At 45.7% G+C, this 19,814-nt stretch overlaps 1 protein-coding gene across 2 annotated transcripts in view; it reads left to right on the top strand.

Annotated features, from left to right (window-relative positions):
* Positions 1–12,837, top strand: part of LOC147027417 (E3 ubiquitin-protein ligase RNF34-like) — a 36,599-nt gene extending 23,762 nt beyond the window's left edge. Inside the window, exons 2-7 of one of the 2 annotated variants that reach the window (XM_085876786.1) lie at positions 4,262–4,446; positions 4,583–4,717; positions 4,885–5,184; positions 7,451–7,640; positions 11,912–11,947; positions 12,073–12,837. In XM_085876786.1, coding sequence (XP_085732912.1) covers positions 4,267–4,446; positions 4,583–4,717; positions 4,885–5,184; positions 7,451–7,640; positions 11,912–11,947; positions 12,073–12,248 — 1,017 coding nt within the window. In that variant the 5' untranslated portion in view covers positions 4,262–4,266 and the 3' untranslated portion in view covers positions 12,249–12,837. Of the gene's footprint in view, positions 1–4,185; positions 4,447–4,582; positions 4,718–4,884; positions 5,185–7,450; positions 7,641–11,911; positions 11,948–12,072 lie in introns of both variants that reach the window. The other variant, XM_085876784.1, reaches the window with a different exon arrangement.
* Positions 12,838–19,814: the final 6,977 nt, after the last annotated feature.

Raw genomic sequence — 19,814 nt, 5'->3', positions numbered from 1 at the left:
AGACACCAGCTTGCCACTCAGGGGGATTAATCTCTGGTTGTCCTCGGTATCGCCGGACCTGGGGCCACCGGTCACAATTAACGTTGTGGTACGGTGGATTGTTTTAGAACCACGAACACCACCCAGTCAACCACGAGTTCCCGCGTCCACCATCTCATTATTCCGTTTAACTCGAGGTCACATGGTTACCTGAGCGGGGAGCGCACCCTCTGCAAAGCACCAATGTTATCTCGATTAGATTTTAATTAGGGCGGCCGAGCGTTTTAACCGCTGGTGCGTGCTGACTATTTTTGGTCAAATCTGTGGTAATTACCTCCCAGTCTATTTCAATTCGAACAATGCTAGACCAATGGAAGGAAAGGACAAACACGGACAGGTTGGAAATCGACAAATGATTTATTAATAATAAAATAAATAAATAATAAGAACTTTATTTTCTGAGGTCAATAAACGAATGAATTCCAAAGCAAAATCAATCGAAATGCCAGGAAAGAGACAAAGAGCAGATGCTTATCGGTGGTTGACTAACAGCTAAACACAGACATGGGTACCCAACAGATCATATCATTCGGGGGAGGGGGGGGTGGAGAATAATCGTCTCGCTCACCAGAAAGTCGTCCGTGAAGTGAAAACGTCCTGAAATGTGTGCGTGCGTGTCACGTCCGTCGCCAGCACCCAGCCATGCTGTGCACCCTCTCGCGAACAGCCCCGAATGCCAGTCGACGTCTGGAGGCCACCGAGACCGTCTGTCGCGGGTTTAGACCCTGGTGTTGTTGGTGACCGACCCGTGCCTCACTTGTTGGCGGCGCTGCTCACATCCACACGTGCACCACATGCTCGCTTCCTTCTCTTCTTTTGCGTGCTTACACCCGCTTCTTGCTCACTTCTCAAGCTTACTTCTCGTTCTCTTCTCCTCCCTGGCTTGTTTTTGCCCCACTTTCTTTCACCCTGCTTTCTTACGCCCCCACTTTCCTCTCCTCTCGCCTCAGAACGGACCTCCATTCGTTTTATATCTCCGGGCCGTCTCCGCGGGTGCAGTCCTCCCCAAGCTCACCCCGCCCCCTTGTGCACGGTTACCACGATGACCCGTGTGCTCTCAAAAAAGGCGGGCGTCGGAGCTCGCGAAAGAATGTTGCTGAGGAAATATAAGGGCGGGCTTCAGAGCTCGCGAAAGAAATGTGTGTGAACGTGTCTGTCGTGAAGAAAATACCTTCCCATAAGAGAGGGGATCTATTCTTTACCCTTCTCAACGCATCACATTTAAGATCGCATTGGACATGGGGATGGGGCTAATCTGAACATGCATTTAAGGAAATAACTGTCTGAGGACCTGGATGTGTGGATGCATTCACCAGACCGGATTCTGAAATCCGTAACACTATATTTAGAACCACAAATGATAAACCCTTTGGTTTATATGATACAGAAACTCATAAAGTTTTGTGACACCATCGGTACACTTCGATGTGAGCTCAGCATGTTTGTGTCAACCAGTGTGCACGCAGCTGTGATCCGAGAACGAAGATCCTGCAGGTTTGCCACGTCGGTGCTGTGGACAACATATTTGACAAACCCACACATAAAAATATCAAGGGAGGTTATGTCTGGCGATTGTGTGGGGCAGGCGATTGGTCCATCTCAGGCAATCCAGCGACCTGGAAATTTTTCATCAGGACGGCTCGAAGGACTAAGGCCCAATGAAGGGGGAGCACCATGGGGTTGCAGGTCTTCAATTTGTGGGAAGGCAGGTCCTTCCAACATGTTCATGTAAATTGTTGAGGTCACTGTTTCCCTCCGCAAAGAAAAACTGACCCACCAAGCGGTCATGAAGAAGGCCACACCAGGATTTGACCTCTGGCCTGTCGCGTATGTGTTCAATGACCACGTGGGGGTTTTCAGAGCCCCATATCCTCACATTTTGCCGGTTAACCTTCCCCGATACTTGAAAGCAAGGTTCGTCCGTGAACATGACCTTTTTCAGGTAATCTTCGTCATCCTTTATGCGATTAAGCATTAACAATGCAAACGTCTTGCGTTTGGGTCTATCATTTGGTTTGAGTTCCTGCACAATCTGCACCTTCTCGGCACAAAGCTTCAGGCTTTCACGTCAAATTCTGTGTATAGTGCTGGATGTGTGTCAAATTGATTTTCTGGGAATTTGTTGAAATGATTCACGTACTCGTTCAACGTCTGCTGCACTTGTGTTTGGTCGACCGGTACTTTTCTGTTTCTGACAGCTTCCAGTCTCCTTAAACCTCCTGCACCACTCTCTGATAATAGTCCACGATGGTGGATTCCTTCCATGCCTTGGACGGAAATTATGCTGAAATTGCATGTTGGATCTCATCTCGATGAACCATTTGACATTCTGAGCTTTCTCCTGTGGAGTCCCCATTCTCTTTTACATTAAACCATGAGACCTGAAAATAAATAAAACTTTATGAGCTTCTTTATCATTTAAAACAAAAGGTATTGTTGTATCATTTGTGTTTCAAAATATATTCACAACCAAAGTTGTCCAGGTCTTTTTGGAACACCCTGAATAACACGATATCTCAAAAACTTGGTGGACAGATTTTTGACGAAACTTGGTGGGCAGGTTGTGTGTTTGACAAGGACCAACTGATTTTGATTTTGGTGAAGATCGGGATCCGGATACGAGAATTGTTCAATTTTTAGCTCACCTGGACTTTAGTCCGATGAGCTTATGCGATCGACTCGTGTCCATAGGTCAGTCAGTCAGTGAGTTCGAAACACTGAAGTCATTGTCGCTTGAACCTTGTGTGAACAGGTGTTCAATGGGATTTAGATCTGGACTCATTGCTGGCCACTTCAGAACAGTCCAGCATTTTGTCTTGAACCATTCCTGGGTGCTTTTTGAAGTGTGTTTGGGTTCAATGTCCTGCTGCACGACCCATGACCTTTGACGGAGACCCAGCTTTTTGACACTGTGTTGAACATTGCACTCCAAAATGCCTCCTTGGTAATCTCCTGATTTCATGATGCCATGCACACATTCAAGGCATTTAGTGCCAGAGGCAGCACAGCAACCCCAAAACATCACTGAAGCTCCTCCATGTTTGACTGCAGGGAAGATGTTCTTTTCTTTGAAGGCTTCATTTTGTTTTCTGTAAACATAGAGATGATGTGCTTTCCAAAAAAGCTCTAATCTGGTCTCATCTGTCCACAGGACATTCTTCCAGAATGATTTTTGCTTGTTCAGGTGTGTTTTTGATAAATTCCAGTCAGGCTTTCTTGTGTCTGTCTCAGCAGTGAGGTCCTCCTGGGTCTCCTACCATAGAACCACCTTTCATTGAGTTGGCGACGGATGGTGCGAGTTGAAACTGTCGTACCTTGTGTCTGAAGGTCAGCTTGAATCTGCTTGGCAGTTGATCGAGGTGTTTTCTCCACCATTCGAACAATCCTTCGCTGCAATCTTCGATCAAGTTTTCTCTTGCGGTCACGTCCAAGGAGGTTATTTACAGTGCCATGGTCCTTAAACTTCCTGATAACATTGCGTACGGTGGACACGGGAACATCAAGGTCTCTGGAGATGGACTTGTGGCCTTGAGATTGTCCATGCTTGGCTACAATCTTGTCTGACCTCCTCGGACAATTCTCTGGTTTTTCTTTCTTTTCTCCATGCTCATTGCGGTTCACACAGTGACACAAAAGAGCAGAATGACTCCTTTTCTCTCTTCAAACTGGTTGAATGAGTGACTTCTACATTGCAGGTTCCTGCAACTCACCGCAGGTGAGTTCAATTCGAAAGTAGAAGAGAATCACCTGCTTGAAATCTAATTATTTCAAACAACTTCTAAAAGGTGCTAACAATATTGCCAGGGCCATTTTAGGATTTCTGTGGAATAAGCGAAGATTTAGTAATTTTTTTCAGTTTTTTATTTTTATTTTTTGTTCCACTGAAAACCAAAGAAATACATGTATGGAGACCAAAATATGTTTTAATTTCAACAATTTTGTGAAAGAAATGGTGCATTATTTGAAAATAGTGCATGGGTGCCAATATTTTTGGCCACAACTGTGGTGTGCGTGCGTGCGTATGTGTTCCTACTTTTTCATACATATATATTATATTATAGCATCGGTGATGTTATGAATGTTATGTCCACTGTTATAACTACATTTTCCTCCTTTGTTTTTATTTAATTTTTTTTTTAATTTCAGCATTTTCCTCCTCAACCATCACTCGAACCCGCTCCACTCCCCGACCACCTTGCATTTCCTGTATCCCCACTCAAAGCTGCCATGGGAGCATCGTGTTGCGGCCTGTTGGAAGATGTCATTGACACTCGCCTCCCAACAGTTAACATGCGCTCACGCTCCACTGTCCACACTCAGGGTTCTTCATCCTCCCGTCGAACAACCTTCGGTAGTTCTATTCCCAGTCGGCCAAGGTGTCGCCGCTGTGGCCAGTTTGGCGTTCAGGTACTGTGTTGTTCGTTTGACGGGGAGATGTTCATTTTATTACCACGTCACCCATTCGTCTGCTTGTACCTTTTGTCACCTCCGATGTGGAGTTGTTGAGTGTGGTTTCCCGTTCTTCTCTTCATCCTCTCATCAGCACACGTGCAGTGATTGTCGACATACGTTTTGCCAATCGTGTTGTGCCTTACACTCCAATGCGATGTGGCTCTGCGTCACGTGCCTGTGTCTCGATTCCACCGGCTTCACCAAGGATCTGCTAATGAGGGTGAAGGTGAGAGAGCACTGACCAATTTGTTTGGGTGATTCGAATAATTAAAGGGAAAGGTCTGGAGGAATTTTTTGGAAGAAACGCCTAATTAATTTTTTTTTTTCCAACTTTGCCAGACTCCTCGTTTTCGGTTTGTACAAAATGATGAGACTCTCTCTCCCTTTGCATAGGTTAAGGAGCTTCGTGATTATCTCGCACAGCACGGCATCTGCACGGACACCTGTCGTGAGAAGGAAGACCTCGTCGACCTTGTAATGAATCACAGACGAATTCCGACGGCTCCTATGCCGTCAGGATACTCACAGGCCACGGTCGAACCTTTTGTCGAGGCCTCTATCTCAAGGCCTCCAACTCCACCATCGGTGACTACCTCGTCCCCAACCTCCACGGTTCCTCCTCTTCAAGAACCAGAGGTACTCGATGAAGGGACAGACAGAGGATCTGATGCAGAAGGAGAAGAAGATCCTCAGGTATACTTCGTGACTGGAGATAGACTTCACCTTGTACACCCTTTATTTATTATTTTTTTGTTCCCCCCCCCCACCTTTGGTGCAATATTTGAAATGATGTACCTGACAGATAGCAAACGGTTCAGAGTACAAATATCCAAAGTTTGTTCAATATCAAAAACAAGTTCATTATGCTGGATGTTTTGTTGATACCTGTAATGCCTGTTTAATAGTTTGACACAGGTAATACTTGGTAAATGTTAACCATGCTTAACATTACCATGTAGCCATGGTCAGTTTTATTTCCAATCAATTCAATTTTCAATGATGTTGTAAAACTTTTAAATTTTGAGCGTTGGTGTGTCAGAAGTTATTTTCAAATGTTCATGAAATGTTGTGTATTGTTGCGGGCCGGGGGTCGGTGGCGAGAACGACCGTGAGGTGGGGGAGGTTACGCCGTCTCCCACCAGACTCCCCAGAATTGTAGGCCGTCGCTCCGGATAATTCCGTGAGCCGGCGGGTCGCTGAACCGACCGCGGAAGCCAATATCTCAACCGTGTAGCATAGGCTCTTTTTGTCTCGAACCAATTTACCTAATTAACTACGTGATTTCGACTACCGGGATTCAACGCCCTCAGCACGTCTTGCTCGAACCGGGTCACTCTACCGACTGCGGTAGAGTTCCAACTACCGACTACCAACTTTGGTTCGGGTGCAGCTGAGCGGAAACTGCCAAAGCTGTGCCGGCTGGGGATGAACAGATTATCAGGTATAAAAACCCGGCTAAACTCAGATCCGAACCATGCTGGCCAATGCAAGAAAGGACGGAAACGAACTGGGGACATTTCTACAATTGTTTATTTGAAATAAAACAGGACACAGAGCAAGACTGATTGCGGAAATACAAGGCAGGAAAAACTTACAAGGATTCAAGCACTTACACAGTTTCTACTTACAAGACGGGCCCATACACTCAGGCACACACACACACACAGATATTTTATTGAAGAACCCCGCAGCCAGAGAAGGAGAGATGAGCTGGGGGTCGCAGTTCGGTGAGGTACCTGCACGCTGGAGGTAGGGGTGCTCCACGGTGCGGCACCTGTCAATTGTGGTGCGGCTCGGCACAGTCACACGCGCGTGGCTTGTGCCCGTGGAGGAACCCGCGTGGAGCAGTCCGAGTCCCCGGGCGGAGATCAGGGTCGCGGACGGGACCCACGAAGGCTCCACGAATGCCAGCAAAAGGACCAGCCAACTCCACGAACGAACCACGACGCACCCAACCAACATGCTCCTCTCTTCTCCTATCTCCTCAGACGCGCTCCTCTCTTCTATCTCCTCAGACGCGCTCCTCTCCTAAGAACCAACGAAAGGCAACAACAGAGCCTCCGTCCGGGGCGGGGCTCTGTGAAGCACACGTCACTGTCCACCTTGATTGGATAGGGTTCCCACGGGCCCACCCTTTCTGGGCGGGATTTCGGCCATACCCGGAGAAAGCCGCCCCCCCCCCCTCGATGCGTGTTTGAGGAAGGTGGACGTGGTGCAATTTCCTCGACCATCGTCGGAATTCCACCTCGGGCAATGGTGCGCTGTGGCCCGTGAACCGAGGGCTGCAAGCGCGATGGTACCGTTGGATGTTTCTTCGGAGGATATGTGGTTTGTTAAATGTTCGTTGGATGTAAAGATTTAATAACTTACCTCAAAGCACATCGCAACGCACACCTTTCATTCTCCCACGAGACAAAAGGAAGGGACCTGTCTCGCATGTACTTAACGGCATAACTAACTTTTGGGACATCTGTATGTTGAATGCACATTGTTTCCAGATCCGTAACAATATAATAACTTTGTGTATAAAACCATGATTTCCTTTTGAAGGGTGTTGCGGACGAGCAGAAGTCATGGAAAGTTCAGTTGCATAAATGGCATTATCACCTGCTTTTGTCTTGCCAGTTATGTTCAGTGAAATGTTTGTGACTCCTTTCTCACCATCATATCTTTTAATGTGTAATAAAAAACAGCCAAGGCACTGTGACGGTACCTTCTCAATTGGTGCTGAAATTTCGCATTGAACGTGCTTAACAAATGTTAATGTTAACCCACCCCCTTGGTTTTGTGTTTTTTTTTTTTTGTTTGTTTGTGCGTTTGTTTGTTTTTTCCTTGTTGCTTCCACTAAATGAGATTGTGTCAGATTTGGCAATGTGTTTATGAGCTTGTTGCACTGTTATGACTCAATGGCTCAAGCCTTATCCCCTTCTCCCCCACCACATCATCCTCTCCTCTGTAGGTAGCAGCAGGCCCATTACGAATATCACTGTCAGATCTGACAAGTGTGGAGGAGGTGGCCTCTTTGTCTGTGCGTGAGATGAAGACGCTGCTGCGGAGAAATTTTGTCGATTATAAAGGCTGCTGTGAACGCTGGGAGCTGGAGGAGCGCGTCCGCCGTCTCTATGAGGACACTCAGCGACTGCAGGCCGGTGCGTGTGCGTCCGTCCGCATTGTATGGCATTGGTGTGTAGTCTTTTTGCCTTACTCGTCATGTCTGCTTTTTATAATCCTGAATGAGCAACACAGTACAAATCACTAATAGAAAACAGGATCACAAAGTATCTCATCCCTCAGATCGATGTAAAGCTGTCGGTCCCATTTCCTGGCATTAGCTGGTGGATGTTATCGGTTCTAAGGTATTTTTTCTGGAAGAACAAGCAAGTTATTGTTGGTATCCTGAACAACAAACGACTTTCTGTCCAAATCACCTTCAGTCGAACAGCGCGCCTGGCCATCTGGTTCGTGAAAGACTGGCTTTTGAAGTAGGAGTAGTTTTAGTTTGTTGTTTGGCTTTCCATTTCTGAACTGAAGATTTATTGTTCTGGCTATTTGTTGGCCGAGGCCAAACAAAGCAAGGTCAAGACTATTTATTCCTGCAATGTGAAATCCTCTGCAACCTATACCTTCAGAAAACACATTCATTCATTCATTCATATATATATATATATATATATATATATATATATATATATATATATATATATATATATATATATATATATATATATATATAAACAAGCTGCATTTTCCATCCAATCATCTTGGAACTTTGTTTCTCCATGGGTAGGCACTCCTATATTGACAGCTTTGTGTCAATTGCTGAATCGGTTACAGAGAAAACATTTAAAAGTGAATAAAGGTGAAAGAGTCGGCGTAAGAAAAAATAAAAAGTGAGGGCCTCCGCCGACGTTCTATAACATTGTCAAGGATGGTTGTGGACGCTCATTACTAGTTATAATGATTATTTTATTATATACTAGCAAGTACAACCCGTCGCTTCGTTGACAGGGACAATAAAGGGGGAGGGGGGGTAGTAAGAGGGAGGGAGGGAGAGAGAGAGAGAGAGAGAGAGAGAAAGGAGGGAGGTGTTGGGTGAGAGGGGGGAGGGGAGGCAGAGAGGATGAAAAAGGTGGAGCTAGGGGGGAGGTGGGGAGAGTGACACCTCACCAAACGTTGCTATTCACTTCAGGAGGGAGGGGTGCGTGAGAGAGACAGAGACAGAGCTGCATTTAATGAAGAGGGGGAAGTGAGGAGGGGACAGAGTGAGAGAGAAGGGTGGTGGAGAGGTGGAAAAAAAAAGACAGGTGAGGGGTGGAGGTGAGGTGAGTCAAGAGAATGATATGATGCTTCATGACCGAACACAAAAAGAAAAAGTATCAGAACAGCTGTACACATAACCACACAACAGAGTTTGTAAAGTAATCCGCTGGCACATCCACAAAAGCTTTGATATTCCAGCTCCAGAAAATTTGTGGGGAAAAAAACCAAAAGCAATCACTGAAACCATGAAGTACCGCTCACGGACAACCTAACGATCACATTGGGCGTGAACATCGAAAACAAAGCATTGCTACCAGATATCGTACTTGGGTGCAAAAAAAAAAGAAGAAAGCATTGTTAATTAAGGTGTTGATAGTGGTGATTTTGGACCAACGATGCAGAAATCAAGAAAGTGACCAAATACCAAGACTTCAAGCATGACGTGAAAAGATCCTGGAAGCTGAAGAATGCCAAAGTTGAACCAGCGATAAAGAAGAACCTCGCAGAGATATTACTACAAACGAACCACAGTTGGAAGCCGTCCGGGGCTCAGTGATGATCTTGAAGAGAACCCTCGGCACAAAACTTTGAAAACTTCACAAATTGGTCCATGAATCGTGACCCCTTACTGAAATGAAGGTGGATACTTTAAGCCCACCCTGGGAGGACTCCATTCCACATTCTGAAACACCTTATATGGAGATAACACACACACACACACACACACACACACACACACACACACACACACACACACACACACACACACACACACACACACACACACACACACACACACACACACACACACACACACACACACACACACACACACACACACACACACACACACACACACTTTTATTTGTGTAGATACTTGTGACGAGCCTATCCTCATGTTAATTCCCATGGGATAATTCCCCCAGAACTTTATTCTTTTTTGCACATGATCATGTCGACACTCTTAACTGTTGGTCGAGTGATGAGAGCCACTTCATTGTGAAATCAGTGGCTTCATACATTTCTGCAAAGGACCCGATGAATCTCCTCTTTGCACAGTCTTGCACTATGTGTATATATTTCTGGTCTTGATGATCATAAGAAGCGTTCAGTTAGCTTCTACTTGTGGATATGATGAGCAGGCAGTCCGTGTAGAGTTTGCAGTCGGTTCAGAGCTCTCCACTGGTGTCTGTGTAGATCAAGGCCCGGGGCCTGTGGAAAGTCTGAGACTAGCCGGTCATTTCAAGCCGTTACCTTTTTCCCATTGCTGGTGCCACAACTCCTTGCTGTTTGTGTTAGCTGCTCTCATTCCCCTAATTCAGAAAGGCTTTCGTGACTTTCGTCGAGGTCTTGGAGGATTGACTTGAATAGCTCTTCGTGGATGGGAAGGTCAACATTGGTCTCTCTCCGGAGGTATTCTCGAGATGATTCGGTTTGCTTGCAAATAAATGTCTAGGGAGGCAAAAAAATGTAAAATTGTCAAGGATAGCACCGCAATCAATATAGTAATCACCAGGAAGAGTCACGAGGTCACTTTCCTCACGAGGTGAAGAAAGCGTGGGATAGACACTGCACCGTAAGCACCTATTTGTAATCACCGCTGTGAGAGGTGAGAACATGAGGTTTCCGCACCAGAAGATAGACCATTGTTTGCCGACAAGGATAGATGCAATAATGATGCTGGGAAAAATGGTCCACACCCAATTGGTCAGTGCCATGATCAATCAGTGAATTAATATTGGTGACACAGCTGCAGCCACACAACCTCTATTTATTATCGTAGATTTCCACTAATTGATAACCAAGACCAAATATTTGACTTCTTTTTATTACCTCTGCCACCAAAGGTGAAGGAGGTTACATTTTCACCCCATTCTGTCTTTGTTTGTCTGTCTGTCTGTCTTTTTTTTGAATGCAGGATATCTCATAAAGTTGTGGATGAAATTTTGTGGACAGGTTGGGTGTGTGACAAGGACGAACTGATTAGGTTTTGGTGAAGATCTGGATCCGGATCCAACGACGAGAATTTTTAAAGTGATTCTTCACCATTGAGGGATAGGGCTAAAAATAATATATATGGCACGATATCTCAAAAAGTTGTCGACGGATTCGGACGAAACCTGGTGGACGCATTGGGTGTGGGACAAGGACGAATAAATTCAATTTTATTGAAGATCCGGTAATTTTTAAAGTGATTCTTCACGAGAGAGAGAGACAGAGACAGAGACAGAGACAGACACACACAAAAACGATATAGTACTTACTGTACAGCATGCTATTTCAAACATGTATTGGGCCCGATATGTTCTCGTGGATCAGGCATTACGGGGCGGAGGTATGCACTCCACCGAGTGCCGTTGTACTTCCTTTTCTTTCCTTTGAACATGCTGATGCACTTTGGTTGTCCTTGAAGCCTTTTGTGGAAACGGTCATGCTGACAAATTTTTGTATGTCGACCTAATTTAAGGTTATGACACAATTATTGACATTTTAACATTTTTTTTTTTTCACCAAAACTCGACTTAGATTGATTTGTCCAATCAGAACGAAATTGCCCTTTCTAGATAGCCTTGAGCAAGGCACATTTCAGCCTAATTTACTTCATCCTCTCTGGGTTAAAGGTCAAGGTCAAACATTGGTCTGAAAAAAAAATGACGTGTTATTTGTCATCGTTCAATTTTGCCGATGCGAATCTCAGAGTGCCTGGCCTTCCAAGATGCTCTTGCATCATAATGGTGTACCTGCTCTGAAGTTGTGTTCCTGATGTTTTGTTTGTGTCCTTGACCTATGTTTTTCGGATTGTGACCTCATTAACAAAAACACTCATTTTTGATCATCACTTGAATAATTTTCCTCCGATTTTTCACGATGTGAGTTTTATGGATAGATTTTAGATGGGCACACATTTTCTTAATTTACACCCTATCCCCAAATGTTGAAGGCCAAGGTCCAATGGTGGTCCGAACAAAGTATGGCCATCATTGGATTGCAGGCCGAGGGTAAGTCGCGAGCTATCACCGATATCCAGTGAAGTAGTAATGTTTTATTAGCAATGTGAAGTACCCATGTTTGATGACATCATTTATCTTTCATTTTGATCTTGAGCGTAGATGTGAGCACTCGCTGTATCATTCCAAATGCCTCCCTGTTTTTTTTCCAGGCACTGGAGAGGTGACAAGAGTTGACATCGCATCAGGTAATAGAGTGAAGTGGGGGTGGGGCACAGTGACCCATGACCATGGCTATTCCACAGTATTTGCTAGCTTGCTCTCTTCCATCCTGAAATTCCTTTTTGTTTAATTCCTTTCCACATAATGACAGCTGGGCTGTCTGCAAGTGAGGATCATCTGTGTAAGGTGTGTATGGACTCGCCTATCGACTGCGTGCTGCTGGAGTGCGGCCACATGGTCACCTGCACCAAGTGCGGCAAGAGGATGAGCGAGTGTCCCATCTGTCGCCAATACGTCGTGCGTGCCGTGCACGTATTCCGCACCTGAGGAGCGCCCTCGAGAACACCTGCCCGGAATGACCTCCGAAACCCGGTCTTAATCCCATGGGAAGTTTGGCGACCGTAAGTGTTGCTTTGAACGTTCCAGTGTAAAAATTGGGCAAGTAAGTGGACTTGAACACCAATCTAAACGACACCCGTAATATAAAATATTGCATTTTGTCATTCTGAGAACGTCATTTTACTTCCTTGTGACTTCCCCCCCCCCCCCGAGTTCCCACCTCCCCCACATACAATCCCAAGTTTCTTTTCGGTGCTTTTTTTTATTTTTTAATCCCCCCCCCCAATTTTGTTTACACAACCACCGCCACCATCTGAGCCATAAAACAGCCATTTGCCGTACGGACCGTTGGGGATGCCGCTGACCTCATCCGCTGGTTACGAACGACATCACTGGTTCCGATTCCTTCGCCCACATTGACACAAGCTGATGATAATCCCATGAGGACTTGGTCACATAACATTGTCAATTTTTATTCTTCATTCCCTCCTGATATGACTGCTTTGTCATAAACTCCAATGTGGATATTCCACACACATGTTTACGTGGCAGTTGGTACTGGTGTAACTATACTCTGGATTGTGGGTAAAAGGGATGGAATGGCGGGATCACACACACACACACACACACACACACACACACACACACACACACACACACACACACACACACACACACACACACACACACACACACACACACACACACACACACACACACACACACACACACACACACACACACACACACACACACACACACTTCTGAATGACCAGAAATATATAGCCTGAACAGGTTAGCTTTGCTAATACGTATCTTGGGGGCAGGGAGGAAAGGGGTGGGGTGGGGTGGGGATGGGAAGAGGGGGCAATGGGGGTAATGAGAGGGGGTGTGAGGCTTGGATAAGACATCATTAGATCATAAAACGTATCTTGTGCACACAGCGCAGATTATATTATGGATTAAACGATAATAAAGCACTCGTCTGAGATTTATATATTTTTAAAAGTTGTATAAATAAAATGTCCCTTTCTAGCGCTTTATCATTGCTTTCGGTGTGTCACATGGTTTATAATGACAATGATTGTAAGGTGAAGATCATTTTGGTTCTGGGTCTACATTGTCGATCCACATTGTCACGGACCAAAAAGCCGTTCTTTTTTGTTCCCTTTGTTTGGTTGTTCTCATTGGTGTTGCACTTTATTTTGTTGTTGCGTTTGAGCCCATGTCGTAGAGACACTACTGTGAGTGTGTGTTTGACGGGAGGAAACCATTTCCCCCATCGGTGTATTCCTGGTCTTTCCCTCGGTCACTGCCTGGACGTTTCCTGTTCTAACCATTCGGGCCTGCAGGTTTATTTGTGGTGTTGCGAGTACTGCATGACGCAACGGCATCACGTGGTCGATGGCCTTTATTTAACAATTACTTTGTACTCCTTTCTAAAGATGGGTTTGATTTGAGAAATAACCCGGATAATTGCCATTACATCGTGGTATATAGCCAAACGGAGGCTCTGACGTTGGGTGACTGGCCTTAACTTTTCCAATGGGAGATTTATGGAGCAAGCAGTCATTCTTGGAGCATCAAACGTCGCAGAGCGAACACATTTGTCCCTTTCTTGAGTATTGTGGAACATCCATTTTGTTTGTTTTTATTTTCCGCGTTTACGGATCGTGCACTTAAGCAGCTCCCCATCAGACAGCTCATCGTAATCCTCCATTTTGCGGGTTTGTCCATCCGTCGTTTGTTCTCCCCGCACCAAAAACCCCCCGATGACGTCTCAAAGTACTTCGGGCAAAATCCCCCTTTTTTTTACGCACGTTGCTTGTTCCCACCGAAATGACCGCAAAAAATTGACTTTAAGTGTGTTTGGCTGGTCGGGTGATCCCAGCAAAGTGCACCTTGCGGTGATCCAGACGGTCCGAGCGTGTGTTGTTCAAACGTTTTCCGTTGAAGTGTCCCCCATCGGATGGAACGATTACGTTTGACACTTCGTCAGTCAGCTATGGATTTTGAGGTACCGTTCCCACATTACCAATGTCCTCCGTTGATGGACATTTCTTTGTGAGACTAAATTGCCGGTCCCACGAGTGGCTTGGAGCTGTTGTACTAACATCGATATTATCGATGTTTCGACTGCTTTTATGAGATTCCTTTTGCCATAAACAGTTTTGAATTGCTTCCCTGAAAAAAACAAAAAACGTTGTTCCTGGCATTACCAAGTGACCTTAAATGAACAGAAGTTCCGAGTTCTTTTGAAGCCTTTTGTCCTTTTTGTAAAATATTTTGTATTGTTGCAAAAATAGCTTTGATTTAATAAAGATCACATCCGAATTTATTGGCTTCTGTCATGTGCTCCATCGTCATTTTTGCGCATCCGTCCCTCTCCGTCGACACGTCCAATGGGAATCTATTTGATGTCCTTTACACACATGGAGCTCAACATAGTAACAGGCATTTTAGCAGAAATATTTGGTCAACCTCCCACAAATTGCAACAAAAGCAAACTCAACAGATTTGGATTCCTGGATATGTCCTCAGTGACAGAAAAAAAGTCCAAAGGTATCCTCCGGGGGTGGGGGGGGGGGGTCGTGAAATCATGGAAATCCAATATGGCCACCACCCGGCTTCGGGGAAAATGAGAAAATTGTAAAGATTGATATTTTAATATGTAAATATATGTTTTTCTGCATTCTAATTGTTTTTAGTTATGGTCAATATATTGATATACAAGAATAATTATAAAAAAGTGAAATGTATTGAGGGTAAAATAAAAAATTATAGCTTTTTTGTCCAAAAATGTCTTTATGTCCCGAAAAAATATATATTTACCTGATACTGATTTTGGCTCCTGGACCAAAAAAAATAAGAAACGTTGAAGACACAAGATGAAATCAAGTCTATGGCAATACAATATAATTATGTAAATCATTGAAACATGCCAAAATTCACAATTCCACTCGGGGCAATCACATCTGCCTGACGAAGGTTTCGAAATGAAAATGAAAATTCGCATTAAACTCAGAAACTACATCCATTATAAACGGGGGGGGGGCGCACTGTATCAGCCAATTATGCTTCTTTACAGCCTTGTGCTGCAAACAAAATAAGCACACTCCATTGGACAAGAGTTCACTCCAGTTTTTGAATCTAAACCTCACCAACCAGGCTGTTGTTTACAGATTTAACTGGAAGGGTACTTGGTAGAGCGCATACCTCCACCACAACGCCTGATCCGCGTGAACATATCAGGCCCAATCAATATATTTTTGAAATATCGTTTTTGGTCCGATCTCTCAATGGTGAAGAATCACTCACTTAAAAAATTATCAGATCCGGATCTGGATTTCGATCTTCACCAAAATTAAATCAATTCTACCTTGTCGCACACCCAATGTCTTGTCCACCAAGTTTCATCTGAATCCGTTCACAACTTTTTGAGATATCCTGTACACAGAGAACAGATGGAGAGGGATGAAAACGTGTACCTCCTTCACGTCCCGGGGTGGAGGTAATAAATCACGGCAATTTCAAATAATTTTTACATTTTAGGTGTCATGATGTTGGTGTGATAACATCGCCACACACCAGCACCAGGACTAACCCCACGGTCAAGAACAGGTGAGGATTGCTCAACTGCGTGGATTTCCTCATGGTCATACCAAGTTTCTCCCACCGTCCAGAACAGGGCAGGCGTTCCAGATAAATAAATAAAAAAATTAAAAAGGGGCAATACCTCTGCGTGCTCACCTGGTAGAATAATGATACTGAGGAGGAATTTAACGTGGGTCGGGATCAGCAAAATGTACCAATGAACCAATGTGATCGAAAATACCTTTTTTTGGGAGCAAACCCCGCCCCCACCCCCGAAAAGCACCTTGGACCCTTTTGTGTTTTTACATGGTGAGCAAACTTTGGTACATCATGGATGAGGAAGGTTGTGGTCAAGTTTCATCTAAATTGTGTGTGTAGTTTCAGAGATGATGGCAAATGCCTATTTTGGGGGACTACCCCCCCCACCCCATGTTTACCCCCTTGGATCCCGATCCTTTTTAAAAATTATTATTATTTTTCAATATCATGAACAAACTTTGGTACATCATGGGTGAAGAAGGTTGTGGTCAAGTTGAATCGGAATTGTGGGTGTAGTTTCTGAGAAGAAAGCAAATGCCTATTTTGGGGGGCAACCCCCCACCCCCCGTAGTCCCCCTCAGGACACATTATGTATTTTTAACGCTGTGAACAAACTTTGGTACATACCGGGTGATGAAGGTTGTGTGTGTCGTTTCTGAGAAGAAATTGTCAGTGCTTGTGGATGACGGATGACGCGCCATCCCACAAGCTTCCCAGAACCTCGTTTGATGTGAGCTCAATAGGAAAACATTTGGAATAGGATCTGACTTCGAATGGATCTTACCATGTGGGGATTGTGTTCTGTTTTGTGCAAACCTACCTGATTGTTGTGTGTTGTTGGCTTGAAATAAAGTTTGGTGGAAAATTGCTGGTTGCGTCGCTTATAGATGGGCACACAGGGTCTGGGGTGTCGATTGGAGCCATTTAAACGGGCCAATCAACACACGATGCCTGCCTGCTCTTTTAAAAAGGTACACTGGGATTGTTGTCTACAAGTGCGTAGATAGGACACCTACCTTGATGTCTTTCTGAAGGGTGCGTACCCGATAACGCAAAGCACCAATACGAGGGTTTTTAGTCGGGTCGGGAATCGACCCCAGACCAGAGAACTCGAAGGCCAGTATACTTCCCCTGCACCATCCCGTCTCCTCATATACAGTACCAGCTCCAAAAAAGATCTTGAGTTTTAAACGGGTTCTTGGTGCATCAGAGCTATTCCAGGCTCCATTTGGTGCAGTTTGGATGAACAGCGGATCGTCCTACCTGTGATTGTGAGTCACCGATCTTCAGCTGGTCATGGGACACCTACCTGTGGCCATATGAGTCACTGACCTTCAGCTAGTAATATGATACCTTCCCTGTGACCAGGTGAGTCACTGATCTTCAGCTAGTCATGGGACACCTACCTGTGGCCATATGAGTCACAGACCTTCAGCTGGTCATATGACACCTTACCTGTGGCCAAATGAGTCACTGATCTTCAGCTAGTCATGGGACACCTACCTGCGGTCATATGAGACTGATTTTCAGCTCGTCATATGATACCTTACCTGTGACCAGGCGAGTCACTGATATTCAGCTCGTCATGGGACACCAACCTGTGGCCATGAGTCACTGATCTTCAGCTAGTCATGGGACACCGAGCTGTGGCCAAATGAGTCGCTGATCTTCAACTAGTCATATTATACCTTACCTGTGACCAGGGGAGTAACTGATCTTCAGCTCGCTATGGGACACCTACCTGCGGTCATATGAGACTGATTTTCAGCTCGTCATATGACACCTTACCTGTGACCAGGCGAGTCACTGATATTCAGCTCGTCATGGGACACCAACCTGTGGCCATGAGTCACTGATCTTCAGCTAGTCATGGGACACCTAGCTGTGGCCAAATGAGTCACTGATCTTCAACTAGTCATATTATACCTTACCTGTGACCAGGGGAGTAACTGATCTTCAGCTCGCTATGGGACACCTACCTGCGGTCATATGAGACTGATTTTCAGCTCGTCATATGACACCTTACCTGTGACCAGGCGAGTCACTGATATTCAGCTCGTCATGGGACACCAACCTGTGGCCATGAGTCACTGATCTTCAGCTAGTCATGGGACACCTAGCTGTGGCCAAATGAGTCACTGATCTTCAACTAGTCATATTACACCTTACCTGTGACCAGGGGAGTCACTGATCTTCAGCTAGTTATATGATGATACCTTACCTGTGACCAGGCGAGTCACTGATATTCAACTTGTCATGGGACACTTACCTGCGGCCATATGAGTCACTGATCTTCAGGTAGTCATGTGATACCTTACCTCTGACCAGGCGAGTCACTGATATTCAACTTGAGGACAGATCCCATGGATACCTGCTCAACAACTGAATTCAATAAACGATCCTGTTGTCCCGTCACACCAACCGTCCTCACAATTTCTTCACTTGGTTCTCTTACAAATCATATTATAGATTTCTCTCTCTCGGAAATCTGATCAGTTACTCTTGCTGTATTTTGTTTTCGAAGTCTGACTCATGGAACCTGTGACCTATTTATTGCCTTCCTTGGGTTTGACGTGAGTGCCGTGTGCGGATGGGAGCAGCAAGCGAGCTGACTGTCGTCAACAAAACATTCGTGAAGTTGAATGCGTCATGATTGATCTGATTGTTTGGACATCACGACGTCACAGAACCCAACACAGGGTTTTCAGAGCTATCCCATAACGCCGGGCACGTTGCCATGTTGGTTGTATTCACTTCCCTGGCAACACAAGCATCGAAAGGAGCTGAACAATCCGTCACGTTTATCTCGTCACTGTGACTTTCTGCAATGGAAGGTTACACTGTTTATTTGGCCTTGTTCGGTCTTTGCCTTTTCTCTGCAAGCAACCAATATGGCGCCCAAGCCTGACATCGTGTGTATTGAAACCCCGCCAACCAAAATGGCGCCCAAGCCCGACATCGTGGGCATTGAAATCCCGCCAACCAATATGGCGCCCAAGCCCGACATCGTGGGTATTGAAACCCCGCCAACCAAAATGGCGCCCAAGCCCGACATCGTGGGCATTGAAATCCCGCCAACCAATATGGCGCCCAAGCCCGACATCGTGGGTATTGAAACCCCGCCAACCAAAATGGCGCCCAAGCCCGACATCGTGGGCATTGAAATCCCGCCAACCAATATGGCGCCCAAGCCCGACATCGTGAGTATTGAAACCCCGCCAACCAAAATGGCGCCCAAGCCCGACATCGTGGGTATTGAAATCCCGCCAACCAAAATGGCGCCCAAGCCCGACATCGTGGGTTTTGAAACCCCGCCAACCAATATGGCGCTCAAGCCCGACATCGTGGGCATTGAAACCCCGCCAACCAATATGGCGCCCAAGCCCGACATCGTGGGTATTGAAACCCCGCCAACCAATATGGCGCCCAAGCCCGACATCGTGGGTATTGAAATCCCGCCAACCAATATGGCGCCCAAGCCCGACATCGTGAGTATTGAAACCCCGCCAACCAAAATGGCGCCCAAGCCCGACATCGTGGGTATTGAAACCCCGCCAACCAAAATGGCGCCCAAGCCCGACATCGTGGGTTTTGAAACCCCGCCAACCAATATGGCGCTCAAGCCCGACATCGTGGGCATTGAAACCCCGCCAACCAATATGGCGCCCAAGCCCGACATCGTGGGTATTGAAACCCCGCCAACCAATATGGCGCCCAAGCCCGACATCATGTGCATTGAAATCCCGCCAACCAATATGGCGTCCAAGCCCGAAATCGTGGACATTGAAACCCCGCCAACCAATATGGCGCCCAAGCCCGACATCATGGGCATTGAAACCCCGCCAACCAATATGGCGCCCAAGCCCGACATCGTGGGCATTGAAATCCCGCCAACCAATATGGCGCCCAAGCCCGACATCG

This window comes from Eptatretus burgeri, chromosome 4 (assembly GCF_056783735.1).
Source record: "Eptatretus burgeri isolate ZD-2024b chromosome 4, Ebu_testis_v1, whole genome shotgun sequence".
In the NCBI taxonomy this organism is placed as follows: Eukaryota; Metazoa; Chordata; class Myxini; order Myxiniformes; family Myxinidae; genus Eptatretus; species Eptatretus burgeri.
The sequence above is the reverse complement of the archived record's forward strand: the minus strand, read 5'-3'. Positions and strand labels throughout refer to the sequence as shown.